Source organism: Phocoena phocoena, chromosome 12 (genome assembly GCF_963924675.1).
Source record: "Phocoena phocoena chromosome 12, mPhoPho1.1, whole genome shotgun sequence".
Classification (NCBI taxonomy): domain Eukaryota; kingdom Metazoa; phylum Chordata; class Mammalia; order Artiodactyla; family Phocoenidae; genus Phocoena; species Phocoena phocoena.
Window position 1 is genome coordinate 20,257,484 of NC_089230.1, and position 16,042 is coordinate 20,273,525.

Sequence of the window (16,042 nt, forward strand, 5' to 3'; positions counted from 1 at the left end):
ACCATGCTAAATTCAGGCAGATTCTAAACTGAGTGGATAACTTATTTACCCTAGCATAGTATCTCCTGTATCCTCTAATCAGAGCTTTCTAAACAATAAAGTGCTCTCTGGGATAGGCCACTCATCCCTGGGTTCACATCCTTTATGCCTTGATGGCTACCATTTAATAATTGCTGCCTACCGCTTGCAAATGGCCAAAGTACATCCACTCATGAATTAAGTGGTTTCCTTGACACTTTCACCACATTCCTATATTGAACTTTTGAAAAATGATATTCCTCTGCAAACTCAGATGACAGTGAAAATGATCATAAGTACATGTTCACTGAGTTAGTGATCCTGAAAATGGTTACAATTCCTAAATGAAACCAATACCCAAGATTAACAACACTGAGTGAATAATATGTTGCTGAATCTCGAGGTTTACATTTCTTTGTCTCCTAGAATTTGATAAACTATGACTTTCACCAAATGATGGGCAGTCCTGGATAGCCAGGTGAGAAGCAAGCCTATTGATTTCCTGACTTTATCCACAGGCTTGTTTATACTTGACACTAAAAATAATTATATTATCCTAATGCCACACATTCAAATTTTAGTCAGAAAACATTTCTAGGTATTTAACTATACATCTAAGAAGGCAAACTATATGCTATATTTTAAGCAAATATAAAAGGATGCTGAAATAAATAATGTGTTCACCCAGAAACCAGTTTTAATAAAAAGATATGAAGTATTCCTTAATAAAAAAATTATTTTTTCAGATTTTAATTTTAAATAGCCCTATTTTTTGGCAGATCACAAAGGGAAGCTCAATTGTTCCTCTTCTTAACTTTAAGGAAAAAGAAAAAGACACAAAGAAAGTATTTACAGGTTGAGAATTCATGTCAAAGGAGTAAAAGAACTGGGACCTATTCTCCTATTTGGCTTTCTCATCTATCAGCCAGGGTCTTGCTCAGACAGCCTCTGTTTTTCCAAGACCAAAAAGGACTCTAGGCCTCCAGCTATTTGATATGTGCTTGTAGGACATTCAACTTTATAGTTCTTTCCTCATTAGCATCACTAAACATCATACACCAGGTTTGTTTTTTTTTTAATCTGCTCTGCCTGCTTACTGGTGACAGCCACTTCTATACCGTAACAACCATACAAGGCCAGGAATTTTGTGCTGCTTCTTCAGTTACACAACAGAGTGTCATTCTGCAAGGTCATATGTATCTGAGTCTTTAGGGTGAACTGGGGAGGTCAGTAGGTATTGTAAGTAGAAAGTTCCAATGTTTTTTTTTTAAAAATCACGTTCATTAATACTGTATTTTTCTATTAATACTATACACATAATCTAGGCTTCCTGAGCCTCCATACTCTTGCTGAAGCAGCAAGTCCATTCAAGATTCAAATATGTGCTTTCTATATTCCCAAAATAGATTTTATCCCTAGACAGTGATCAATCAAAATGCCCTAGGAGAAAGAAAAAAAAAAAGTCCTCAAGATCTGACCCAGACTTTACTTCTGGATAATTTTATTTTTAAAGAATTCAGCTAGGACACAAAGATACAGATATACTACAAGGTAGCATTAAATGGTACATGATGCACCTCATGTCATATAGCAACCTAAGTTCCAGATAGATTAAAAACTTTACAAAAATGTTCTAAGTTTTGTTTTTATCAAACCATAGGGAAAACTTGGAACAAAACCGAGTTGAACATCGCCAACTCTCTGGAGGATGAGGACTTTTTAAGAAAATCACAAAGGAAAAACCTAGCCATGTGTGGCTAAACAAAAATTTTAAATGGCTGTATATTAAAGGTAAAATAATTAGAAGATAAAAATCAATAAGATGATATTTTTTATAGCAAATATGACGAGGTTAATATCTTTATTTATGAAGAGCTTGTGCATATTTTAAAATAGTAATACCCTAGTAAACAAATGAGAAAGGGTCATTCAATATATATTTCAAATAAGAAAGAGTCCTTTTTTTAGTTTAAATAAATTCATAATTTTTAAAAAGCCACCTATATCACTTTGTAGGAAAAACCATGTGAAAGGCTCAATGAAAAGGAAAATGATATGCATGAGCCCCTCTGTACCCTCTGGGGAGGCTCTGGAGGTACTTGACCTGAGTCAAGTTCCACATCAGCGGTCCACAACCTTTTTGACACCAGGCACCAGTTTCATGGAAGACAATTTTTCCACGGAATCAGGGGTGGGGGTGGCTCAGGCGGTAACGCGAGTGATGGGGAGCAATGGGGAGCGGCAGATGAAGCTTTGCTCACTCACCCGACGCTCACCTCCTGCCGTGCGGCCCGGTTCCTAACAAGCCAAGGACCACTACAGGTCTGCAGCCTGGAGGCTGGGGACCCCTGATTTACATGAGAAATATAGGACTGAAGAGAAGGAGGCACTGAGGATGGATATGATTTTGGCTGAAACAAATTTAACGTCCCTGCCCTAACATAAACTAGGGACTTTATGATGTGCCAATGTAGGCTCATTAGCTGTAACAAATATACCTCTCTGGTGCAGGGCACTGATATCATGGAGGAGGCTATGTGTGTATTGGGGGTGAGGGGATAAGGGGTACGTGGGAACTTTTTGCTGTGAACCTAAAGCTGCTCTAAAAAATAAAGTCTGTTTTTAAAGGACAAAAACAAACAAGAAATTTCATGTTCCTTCTCAATAGTCCTTGGTTACCCACTGCCTGTCACCACCTCCCATTTTCTCTCTCTTCACCAATCTCCGCCATTTCTCCTCTCTCACTCCATTTCTCATTTCCAACCTGAATTCATAAGGAGGTTAATCCAAATGAAAACTAAGTGAGGGGCTTGTGAAAGAATTTTTTCAGCTAAAAACCTTCTCATGCTTTTTGTCAGTGCACACACCACCCAATCCTTCCTATGCCCTTCCCCATCTCCTCCCATCCACATAAATTTTCTCAAATCATTCAACAGGGATAAAATATTGCTCATAGCATGCAGTAGCTCATTGCTCACCTAAAAGAGAAGAAAGGAAAGGGGAAGGGGAAGGGGAAGGGGAAGGGGAAGGGGAAGGGGAAGGGGAGGGAAGGGGAGGGAAGGAGTTATGTAAACTGCTGGTCCTCAATGCTGACCGCACATTAGAATCTTCTACAAAGTTTTTTTTTTCAAGTGCCCACACCTAGGCACAACCTGAGAGATTTTGATTTAACTGGTTTGAGGCTCGATTTCTTGTTAAGCTCTTCAAGGGATTCTAATGTTCACAGTTAAAAAAAGTTTTAAAAACTACAGATTTGAAGAAGTATATGTGTTAATGAAATAAGGACAAAAAAATTTTTAATGTTTTAAAATAATTTTAATTACAATAACTTATGCTAGTGAAACCCAAATGAAACAAGTCTATAATAGTATATGTTAGTACTTTTGAAAAACAAATTTGTTTATCTATTAAAAATTTAAAAATTATTTCTATTTTGGACCATTAATGATTTCTTATTTGGGACCCAAAATGAAGAAGTTCCAGACAAGAAAGATACTTTTAAAAGTAACAATTAAACAAAGAACTGTAATATAATCTGAAAGATGTTAGAAACAAAAATGGAACCGAGTCTTAAAAGACAACACATTTTTCAGGTAAAATAAGAAGATAAAACCCACACCAGGGAATTAGCAAGATTCCAGAGGTGCTAAGGCACCAGTATGTTGGCATAAGGTAGAGAAAACCAGTATAGCTATACTGCATGGTGAATGACAGTGAATCAAAGAGGTAGCCAGAGGTCAAACAAAGCCTCTATATACAGTAATTGTGACAAACCTCGCACTTAAAGCTTTTCCTGCATTTTGCAATCTTTTCCTAAACAACTTCTTAGGGAAAGGAATCATATGATCAGCCATGACTTTTGGGGGAATAATGCTGAGAAAAACATGCTGAGAAGATGGGCCAGAGTTAAGAAAAACTGGACTTAAAAACCAACTTGGGGGCTTCCCTGGTGGCGCAGTGGTTGAGAGTCCACCTGCCGATGCAGGGGACACGGGTTCATGCCCTGGTCCGGGAAGATCCCATATGCCGTGGAGCAGCTGGGCCTGTGAGCCACAGCCGCTGAGCCTGTGCGTCTGGAGCCTGTGCTCCACAACGGGAGAGGCCAAAACAGTGAGAGGCCCGCGTACCACAAAAAAAAAAAAAAACCAACTTGGGGAATAACTAATGGGTGAAAATCATAAGAGTCTGAATTATGGAAAGGTTAGTAGACTGAGGAAGTTAAGTTACTCTCTCAGGGTCATATACAAGTAACTGGTAGAGCCGTATCTAACTTCAGGTTCAGACCTGTATCTACTTCATTTGGACCTAATGGTTCTAATCTTTCCTCAGTGCGGTGTGAGGAACAGGAAATGACTGATAAGATTGTGAAGTTTCTACCTTGAGAACTGGGTAGTTTTTATAAGTAATAACTAAGATAGGGAATAAAGCAGGAAACAGGTTGGAGGAGGGGAGAGAGGGCTAGTTCAGCTTGGGACCTGTTACAAGGCTGCAGTACAAACAGAGACAGCCAACAGGCACCAAGCCGAGAAACCTGAATCTTCTAGTAGATTCCAACGTCATCAACTAAAACTGGTTCTAGAAGGATTACCTAAGTACAGACCTCTGGGGATCACCAGCATATTTACAATGCAGCTGCAAAGATGGCTATTGAAAAGGGAGCTGGTGGTGAATCTTTTCCTAGAATATAAATCATATTTCATCAATTTCACAAATTTAGTTATTTGTAAACTAGAAATTTTTTTTATGTGGTCAAGACCTCCACACATAAAATACAGAACTGAAGGAGAAAGTCACTCCCCAAAGGTTTAAAACATTATCAGAAAACCAAGAGATGTCAATAATAAGGTTTTATGTTTCTATTTTCTGTGAGTCTCGCCTCATCCAAAAATATAAACATATCTAGCAATACACACGAGAAACGAGGAGATACCATTCCAACTGGTTTGTTTTGAGATGTCATTGAATGCAACATCACATTTCTCAACGGCAAGAGCTGAAAAAGTTATTTAAGTGGAACAGAGACACCCCCATGACAATACCTTAGTTTTGTTGTATCTTGTGTGCAAAAGTAGTAACTGCAAACGGATCTTTTCTTTTTTATTATCCTCCATAGGTTGATGTAACATTTGTTCTCCTCTTTGTAGAACTTCCTCAATCTGGGCTCTCTCCTCATCCATCTGAATGTTTAAAAGATAAAAATTACTCAAAAGAAAAACGCACAGGGTCACTTACTATCAGTTCCCAAGCAGGAGAACTAACCTACAAAGTATAGTATAAGTCAACATATGTTTATCTGAATGATATACAACCAAAGTTTATGTTTTTCTTAAAATATTTCATATATGAAGTTAAAATAACTCATAAAGAATGCTAGTTTAGCAGAAGTTAAATAGAACTAAGATAACAGTACCTTTATAGTCAGAAAGTATGTCTTTTTTTTAAGCATTATGTAAATCACGTGACAAACCTTACATTGACACTCACCAGAAAGTCACATTTAAATCTGTTCTATCATGTTTGGCAGATATTTGGGTAAACATCATTAATGTAAAAATATAAATAACAGAGAAGAAAAGTGAGAACACCACAGTTTTGAAAATCTGCTTGAGCTAACCTTTTCATCTTCATCACTGGATTCCAAGCGCTTTTCTGTAACTTTTAACATATTTTGTATATCATTTTCTAATTTTTCCAAGTCAGAGAAAGGCACACCAGCTTCAAATGCTTCAGTGGTGACCAGATATTGGTATGATAATGGTTCCTGGCCAATCAGCAACTGTAGAAGGAAAAATGTTCTTTGAAAAGATATTCTTGTTTGTAGATTTTTGCTGGAGAGGGTGTGGAGAAAAGGGAACCCTCTTGCACTGTTGGTGGGAATTTAAATTGATACAGCCACTGTGGAGAACAGTATGGAGGTTCCTTAAAAAACTAAAAATAGAACTACCATATGACCCAGCAATCCCACTACTGAGCATATACCCTGAGAAAACCATAACTCAAAAAGAGTCATGTACCACAATGTTCATTGCAGCACTAGTTACAATAGTCAGGACATGGAAGCAACCTACGTGTCCATCGACAGATGAATGGATAAAGAAGATGTGGCACATATATACAATGGAATATTACTCAGCCATAAAAAGAAACGAAATTGAGTTATTTGTATTGAGGTGGGTGGACCTAGAGTCTGTCATACAGAGTGAAGTAAGTCAGAAAGAGAAAAACAAATACCGTATGCTAACACATATATATGGAATCCAAAAAAAAAAAAGGTTCTGAAGAACCTAGGGGCAGGACAGGAATAAAGACGCAGATGTACAGAATGGACTTGAGGACACAGGGAGGGGGAAGGGTAAGCTGGGACAAAGTGAGAGAGTGGCATGGACATATATATACACTACCAAATGTAAAATAGATAGCTAGTGGGAAGCAGCCACATGGCACAAGGAGATCAGCTAGGTGCTCTGTGACCACCTAGAGAGGTGGGATAGGGAGGGTGGGAGGGAGACACAAGAGGGAGGAGATATGGGGATATATGTATGCATATAGCTGATTCACTTTGTTACAAAGCAGCAACTAACACACCATTGTAAAGCAATTATACTCCAATAAAGATGTTTAAAAAAAAGAAAAGATATTCTTAATTTGACCTTTCACCATTTAATCAGTGTCAAGAAAGAACTCGCATTTATTTGAATTGACTTTAATTTCATTCATTCCCACAGCAATAATTTTACCAACTTGGGCTTCTCTGATTACCCATGTTTTCCAAATTCCAGCGAGGGATGCAAACTGGTGTGCAAGTGAGCGTGGCTGCCTGGAGTGGGAGGAGGGTTCCAAGACCGCAGGCGAGCACAGCAGGAAACAGTGCCATGATCCGGAAGCCATCCCTGCCATGGCCACAGAGAGGAAGAAAGGCCACTACCCAGTATAGGGACATCCCAAAGAATGCCTCCCAGTTAACTTTCCCCAGTACAACGCCCCTTGGATTTTGATACCGAAACTTCGAAAAAGTACATGTTTCTCAATGCAGTATTTTCAGACAGTATCTATATAGAAAGCCTTTACATCAATATTTATGTGCCTAAAATCAACGTAACAAATTCATTAAAACTAAAAGCAGGAAAATAACATGCAGTGTTGGCTGAGCATAGGGAAGCTAGCAATCTCACACTCTGGTTATGAACATATAAATTGGCACAAACTTACGGTAGGAATCTTTGGAAAAATCTATTTAACAGCATTTATAGGTACAACTTTCACAACAATATCAAGGAATTCTAAGAAGTGATCCTAAGGGCATACTAAGAAATGAACAAAAAGACATGCATAAAAGAATTTTAACAATACAATATTTATAAAAGCACAATAAAAGTGGAAAATTGACTTAGAATATTGTAACAGATCATTTAATTGAATAGCTGCTAAAAACCTTGTCTGAAGAGAATATACAAAACAATATAAAATTTTTGATATTTTAATATCACATACACATGAGTAAGAGTGGATATGTATGCCAAAACGTTAACAGAAATTATTTATGGGGACAACAATAATTTTCTTTGTACTTTCTCTCACTCCATCTCCTATGTTTCCTGCATTACTCTTTAACATATGTAGGAAAAATCTCCCATAGATCTATTGAAAAGAATAAGTGAGCTTAGGTCAGAAGGTAAGGAAGTAGGGTCAAGGCTAAGGAAGACAAAAGTTAAAGCAAGATTTTTGTTGTTTTCTTTAAGTTGCAAATAATCTAAGTATATTCGTAGGTTATGAAAGATTGTTTGGCCTATTATATCAAGTATTTCAAAACAAAGCAAAGTTAGAAAATATTTACTTCCAGCAAAAAAGATGATCCTTCCTCTCATAATTTCAATACTTTGAAACCTTTTCTCTAATGGGTTATTTTCTTTAATACTAATTTCTTATAGTCTCTCCTTCATATGCATAATCAAAATAAATAAGAACAAATGCTCCAAAGTGATAAGATCATTTTAATTAAAAAACTCTTGATATATATACCATATAATTATCTATCACGTAGCTACATATCTATAAGAAAAATAGTTTTATACACAAACATAATTGCTTACTTTGGCACTTTTGATGTGTTGAGAAACCTTTTCAAAGTTTCTATTCAATTCAGCTAATTTTGGTTCTACAAGCTCCTTGCTTGAGCCTCCACGTGCATTCATCAAAACAACAGCTTGATCACGGACATTTTCTACTTGGAGGTTAGCATCATCCAGCTCAGAGAGTAAACGCTAATTGTAAGAAAAACAAAATTATCACGTGGGAAAGATCAAAACCAAACACGGGTGTAATGCTAACTCGGAAGTAAAGGTAGTTTAAATAAATGTCTGAGATTCCTAGTAGGAGATTTCAGCACCATCAGTTTGAATAAGAGCTTTTCATACATTACGACTCATTCATGTTACATGGGAAGCATTTTCGATCACTACCAGATTGGATAAAACTTTATTTTATGATTGAATAGTCTATAAGATTTATTGTGTCATTTCTTCAACCGTTTTATTCTAAGAGTTGCAAAGCCTCTTGAGGCTGAATAAAGGAATAAGTGGCAAGGAGCAGGCTGACTTCTTTTCCCCCTAGAAATACTATTTACCACCATCCGCCTTTCCTTGGTGAAGGTGAACTGATTTGGAAATTAGTCGAATATTATCATTTAGTTTTTAACTAAAATATGCAACAACATTATGCAGTTTCCTCAAGCTAATTTCACAACTGTCATTAAATTCCTTCTCAGGGCTAAGAAAGGAATGCACATACCTGCCTCAATTTCTACTTCATTGGTAAGTTTTTGAAGAGTGCTGGAATTCTCTCAAGAGTATGTATGGCTGTAAGTAGATTTTGAATGAAGTCTTAAAAATAAGCTAGCTAATCTGTATGCATCTATAAATTCTGCAGATGTTTTCTTGGTGATTTACGAGAATGAATGATCCAGCAATGCACACAATCAGCTAATACATGGAGGTTAACCCACTGTTGTGAATAATTTGTGCTTACTTGTTATGGTGGCTGAGAGAAAATAAGTAGTTTGAGGAACTGTTTTTAAATCAGTGTATATAGATAGAAACAGGGAACATCAGCTTAACTATGGAATTTTTAGAACGTGTTCTCTCACATCTAAATCTGATTGTAATGAAAAAAAAAAAAAACCAGCCGTTGCTTGTCTCAAATTTTGCTATCTGTATAGTGATTCTTGAAATTCTCTTTAAGAAAAATCAAGTGGAAAGAAATAAACACTTTGTAAATAAGGCTTGGCTTTCATGAAAAATTGTTTAAAGGTTACGTTAAAAGGATCTAATAAGTTCACTAAAAGTGTAATCGTGGAAATGGGGAAAATGTGGTGAGTAAAGGAAACTACCTCATTCTTCGAAGGTTTTATAGAAGCACAATTAAACACTCTAAAATGGCTTTGTTACGTATGAACCATCTGCTGTGAAAGAACTCTATTTGTAACGTCTAAAGGACCTGGAATAATTGTATTTTGCTGGCAACAGACACATGCTTTATTGTTTGCAGGTTCCTCATCAAATCTTTAATTATGCACTGTTTCTGTCATCAATAAACAATGTAAAGGGAAAAAAAAGATTCATTCAAGGATGTCTGCAAAATGTTGAGAGAGTACATTTGTAACCTAGAATTCAATTGTTCATCCATGCCTGACATGACAAAGGGTTCAAAGGAAGGACTGGTGGGGCCTGAGTGGTAAAAAGAAAAGATTCTCGAAGAGGAATTCTTAAAAGCTACATCTGACCTTCAACTTTGAAACTAAATGTAGAAACACAGGGATGAATAAGGGGTACTCTGGGCACTCTTCTGAGACTCCGGAGCCCCCGAGACAACAAACTCTTTTTTGCTTTAACACCACTGAGTAAGGGTATCAAGAGGCCGAGCAAAGTGAAGAGAGAAGTCTGCCAGACTTTGTGCTTCTGAAAAAGCACACTATCTTCTTCATACAGCTGATTCCTCTGCAAAGCTGGGTCAGGGAGCAATATGCAGCAAGAAATGAAAGCCAAATCCTCATTGTGAAGTCAGTTTTGCTTCGACTTTCTACACTGCCACCAAGTTCTGCAAGTCATTAAAAAAATAACTAAGAATGACCTTTGGTGGTGAACTAATGACCCAGCATTCAACTACCTTGTATGACAAAATGGAGTTTTTTTTTATAGCTTATTAAACTGCAATGGAAAAATTTTATTAACAATCACATAATGTGGTATTTTTAGATGCTAATTCTTACAAGAAAGGAACGGAACAAAAAATAAGCTAAGACAAAATACAAAGAACAAACAAAAAAGACTCAGTTTATCCCACCAACATAAAAGCTAATGAATCTACTGCATGGGAAGCTTGTGTGCACAAGTAACTTGGAGTACTCCCCGAGAGAAAGAGAACAGCAAAACCTTCCATTCCCAGAAGTGTTACTGATCCTCTACATTTGCTACCTTCACAATTTCTTCCTGTTTACTTGCTGGCTTTTTTTCTATCTCATCCAATAGCGCTTCAGCTTGATAAAGCCAGGTGCTTATGTGAGCAACATTTCCATCAAATATTTCCAACTGGTTTTGGTGGTTCTAGAAAGGAATTAATAAAATGCTGATACAATCATATGAAATATTTAAGACAATAATCTTAGAAGACATTTAAAAGACCTTCAAAGTGCTAACTCTATGCTGAATTTCAAGAAGAATTTCCACCTTCCTACAAAGCTCTTCCCCAATGGATAAATCTCATTCCTAAAAATGCACAGTGACTGAGCACTTTTTAATTTTAATTTAGATCTCAATACGATGAAAAGTTGAAGAAGAATAAAAGGTGAAAGTTTCTTTTTTAATTTCATTTTGTTTTAATCCCTATCCGTCATTCTTATATTACAAATAATCTCACTGGCCCCTCCTTGATCATATTTGTTAAAAACTCATTTAAGGAAGTAATAATATTAAAAAATGATTCAAGTTTTGCCTGCTCAATGGACTGTAAGTACTTAGAGGCAGGGCCCCTGTTGTTTCACCTCAGTACCGACCACTTAACATTACACCTGGAACAGATCTCAGTGATACTTCCTGAAGCAAGGTATAACGTGATTGAGAGAATACATTTGAAAACAGTTAAGTCAGTTAAAACTAGGCAAAACTGCTGAGGCTAAGGCAAGAATTTAGAACTTGATGAAAAAGAGTGGGGGAGCCTTATGATGAAACCAAAAACTTTTAGGAATTATATTTTATAGGATGAAGGAAACTAAGAAGAAACTTCGAAGTGTTTAAAAACAAGGAAACAAATTATTAATCTGTAATATGGAAAAATCATTGAGAAAATAAAATGAGAACCAATAAATCATATGAGCAAAGTTTTGACAGTGGTCTGGATTCTAAGTAAGAAGAATTTATAAACACCAGACTTATTTACCTTGATAAAAGCAGATAAATCAAATGTTCTAATAGGTGTAGAAAGATATTATTTGAAAGGAGAATTTAGAAGATACAGATTGCATAAGGCAGAAGTAAGGGCCATGAGCATGTGGAATAAAACTAGTTATAATAAAAATGAATATATAAAATATTTAATGAACATATTTTATGAGCCAAGAATTTCACATTTGTTATTCAACATTTAACAACTCTGTTAGATATGTTCTTTTAATACCATTTTATATATAGGGAAATTAAAGCTAAGTGACATTAAGTAATTTACCCAAGGTTATGAAGGTAGTAAGTCGCAGATGAACTCTGGATATGAATCTGACAGATCAAGATGTAAACCCACCAACTTCAATGCCCTACACATTCTGGTTGATTTCAATAAATATCCAAACACACAATAATTTATTTTTCTCTGCTCATATCCATTACCCAGTAATTCTATGAATTTGGAAAGAGTCCTATCTCAGATATATCAGAACAAATAATAACTTATAGATGAGAACTTTGTTTAAGGGAAGAGAAGGTACGGTTGCCATATATTCATTGTTATTATAAAAGGGACAGAAAAACACAATGAAATTAAATGGTCACTATTTCCATGAAATACTGGTTAACAGCGTAGTAGTGTTGTTATAACCAAAGACTAAAAACATACAGCATTTAACAATTACCATAATCATCATAACAATATCTAAAATTGGTTGTTTTAAATATAGTTTTATAAGAGCCCTACATGTTTTACGTCATAATCACAAAAACTGTATGAGGTAGAAATGATAATAATGTCCATTTTACAAATGAGAAACCTGAGACTTAGAGGGCATTTAAGTATTGGGTTGGCCAAAAAAGTTTGTTTGGGTTTTTCCATAAGATGTTATGGAAAAACCCAAACTAACTTTTTGGCCAACCCATAACTTGACCAATGTCAATCAGTTTGTAGTCAAAACTTTAACTTAGGCCATCAGATGCTAGAACTGGTGCCCTTAACTAGTACACCAATATTAGAACATTACAAATATTATATATACAGTTTATAATAGTATGAAAATTAAATACAATATTGTCATTAAAATGTAGCAAATAAGGTGTATTTACTAAGATATTAAAGTACACATTTCTATGTATATCACAAATGGTTTATTACTTAATAGAGACATGTGAACTCTTTCTAGTTATTATCTTTTCAAAGGAAAAGATAAAATGTAGTCTAATGAAATTAATTCACAAGCAAAACATTATTGTGACAAACAGAAAATAGGATTTGGAATCCTAATCAAAACAGTATTCGTTTATACATAATTAAAGGAGAGAAGATTTCACCATGAAATTCTTCCTGAAACATACCATCAAGGTGTTGCACCAATCCTCGGTCCAGGTGCGAACCCGGCTCCACCCGGCATTAAGGACACAGAGCTTCTCTTCTAAAACAGGCTCACTGCCCTCAATCAAGTTCTGCAGGGCAGCACTACTCTCTGTGATGGTATTTAAATCAGCTTTTCTCTTTTCCAGATCTTTCAGAATATTCTAGAAAATAAAAGTTCCCAGACCTACTTGATCTTTCAGAACATTATAAAAGTTTATACAATCTTCATTTTTAAAAAACTTTTCTTTCACATATACATGACTCCCTAGATAACTTACACATGTCAAAGGTTCACAAGATTCCACAACTTACTAACATGATAAGAGTTTTAAAGTTTCAAATAAAAATTAAATATTTAATTATGCAAACACCAAAGAATGTAACAAATTTAGATGTGGAAAGGTAATTATTTCATTTATTTTAAGTATAAATTCCGTTCCTTACACAACAACAATTATCTTCATCAAAACTCTAGAAATAATGAATCAGTTCCATTTTCAGTAACTACAAGTGGGCAAAGCAGGACTATCCCAGAACTCAAAATTCTAAGATGACTTAACATATTGACTGCTTATAAGCATTACAAAAAACATTTCATCTTGTACTATACATCACAGGAGAACTAGCACGTCTAAGCTTTGGTTTTACACTTGTCTTAATATGTAAAGCTAATACTCTAGATGGTATTATGATTACTTGATTTTCACATTCATAAGTTTGACCAGGCAGGGTGTGCAGTCAGAGAATTATAAAGAGAATGTTGGGTTCCAAAATTAAAACTACAAAATTCTTTCAATCAAAAAGTAACATGCATATATCTACCCTACTGCTATTGTACCTTTTTAGAAAAATATTTAAACAAATCATTTCAAGAAGCTCATATCTACATTTAATGTCACATCATTAAATCACATTTTGAAAGGCATAAAAACTACAAATTCACAAGTGAGTCAAGGTATAAGGACTCATTTGGCCACATCAATTACTAGTATTTTTATACAGACACTGAAATATTTCTCTCAAGTGTTCTCCAGCAGGGAGGGGAAGAAACAAAACAGAATACCCACAGCCATGCTCTCTGCAGTTAATAAGTTTCTGCATTCCTTCAGTGGCTATGCACTGATTGACTACAGTAGTCTTTAAAAACTGTAAGAAATAATTAACTACAAGCAATTAAATGTAAACAGTACACACACTATGTTAATAGATTTTATTGTAAAGAAAATGGCTACGTTGAAAATAATGATTTTTAAGCTATGGAATAAAAACACTAAGTTCTAGAATGCAGATGCTATTTAAAGTTTGCATTGAAAATAATTTTACATAATATTATAGTGGAAATTCATTAAAATGTTTTGAAATATGCATGTTTCTTAAATCTGACAACACAACATTGAAAAAATGGGTGATTATATTACATACTAATGTTTCATTTGGTTTACTCTAGTGAAGAGAATGTACTATGAATTCATGATTTGTATATACCATCTTCATTATTTCAAATCTGAAATAAGATTAAATGGGAATTTAAGAGTGAATAGTTCCAGAAGAAACAAACATCATATTTACTGTCTTCACCTTAAAAATGATGAGAATCAACTGAAAAACTAATTGAATTTATGTGAGTGCACAGATTGATGATTAAAAATTAAATATGCAAAAATTGGTATCGCTTATGTACCAACCATAAGAAGTTAGTAAAAAAAAAAAAGAAAAGCATACTTCATACATACCAATAAAATAAAATAAATATGTAGGTATAAACTTTTTTGCATACATCATAAAGTTTACAAAGAAAAAAACCAAAGCATTATGTAGGGATGTAAGGGAATTTGCGGGGGGAATGAGACATTCCATGTTACTAAAAAGACAAATATAACAAAGATGTCAATTCCCCTCAAAACAAATTTATAAATTCAAGGCAATTCAAATCGAAATTTCTAACAATTTTTCTAAGAATTTGACAGTAATAATTCTAAAATTCATATGAGTATATACAAAAGAAGAAGCATAAAGTCAGGAAATCCTGTCTTTAACTACATGTTAAAATATAAAGTCACATAGTTAAACAGTTGAAGAACATTTCAGAGGGTCAGATCAGTGAAGCAGAAAACAAAGCAAAGTAACAGGTAAAAAGAATATATGAACTGAGCATGTCAAATCAGTGGGGAAAGGATAATTACACAATAAATAGTGCTGAGATAACTGGTAAACTATTTGGAATAAAAGGTTAGAGCCTTACCTCATTATATACACCAAACTAAATTCCAGAAGGATTAAAGCATTAAAGGTAAAAAGATGAAACTATAAAAGAGCTAGAAGAAAATATAAGTAAATAATTACATAACTTTTGAGTAGAGTTGGCCTTTCTAAGCACTAAAGGCAGAAATAAGTTTTTTAAAAAGCATTGTATTCTTTAAAAAATACATAATAAGTTTTAAAAAAAACATACAAAACAGAAAGGAAACTACAGTGGCAAAAAACAAAACAAAATAATTTTGTACCAATACACAACACACTAAGCATTAAGAACTGTAACAGGTAAAGAGCTCTAAATTAAAAGACCAAGCTGTGATAGAAGCTACAAATGGCCTATAAACTAATGGAAAATGTTCTAATTAAATAACCAAAACATGTTATTTTGCCTACCGTTGTCAAAAGTGTAGTTAAAACAAGCAAGTAGGAATTCTCACTCATAGCTGCTGGGTACATTTCTGAGGGACAATTTCATAACAGGTATAAGATGTTAAAATGGATATATCCCTTGACCCAATATTTTTAGAGCTAAGAATTTATCCTCAGGAAATAATTAAGAATGTATGCTATGATTCAGCCACAAGTATTTTTATTCATCACAGCACTTTTTACAATAGTGAAAACTGGTAATAATTTAAATGGACATGAATGGAGGAATGGGACAATAAAAAATAAAATATACAATGAAATACTATTCCTATCTCCAATGTGTGACACAAAAACACTTGTAGGTAAAGGAAAATGTTAAAGATATAAGGCTTTTCAAGAAGGTCATGAAACACTAGATACAATTCTGTTTTAAAAATATGCTTGTGCCTGCATGTCTATATGTGCCTGTAAAAAACTGAAATGATAACAGGGTATTCTTTGATTCGAGATGATTTTTGCTCCTGTCTTTTTTTTTGTACTACACTATGCAAATGTTATTCAATTTGCTTATGTGACTTATGGTGCTATAAGA

General features: G+C 34.7%; 1 protein-coding gene across 1 annotated transcript in view; it reads right to left on the bottom strand.

The window, feature by feature from the left end:
- The window catches only part of UTRN (utrophin), a 482,739-nt gene that overhangs the window by 275,596 nt on the left and 191,101 nt on the right, over positions 1-16,042 (bottom strand). Inside the window, exons 34-38 of the mRNA XM_065888619.1 lie at positions 12,807-12,986; positions 10,488-10,616; positions 8,109-8,279; positions 5,633-5,794; positions 5,058-5,195 (exon numbers count right to left, since the gene is read on the bottom strand). Of these exons, the coding sequence (XP_065744691.1) occupies positions 5,058-5,195; positions 5,633-5,794; positions 8,109-8,279; positions 10,488-10,616; positions 12,807-12,986 (780 nt within the window). The remainder of the gene's footprint in view (positions 1-5,057; positions 5,196-5,632; positions 5,795-8,108; positions 8,280-10,487; positions 10,617-12,806; positions 12,987-16,042) is intronic.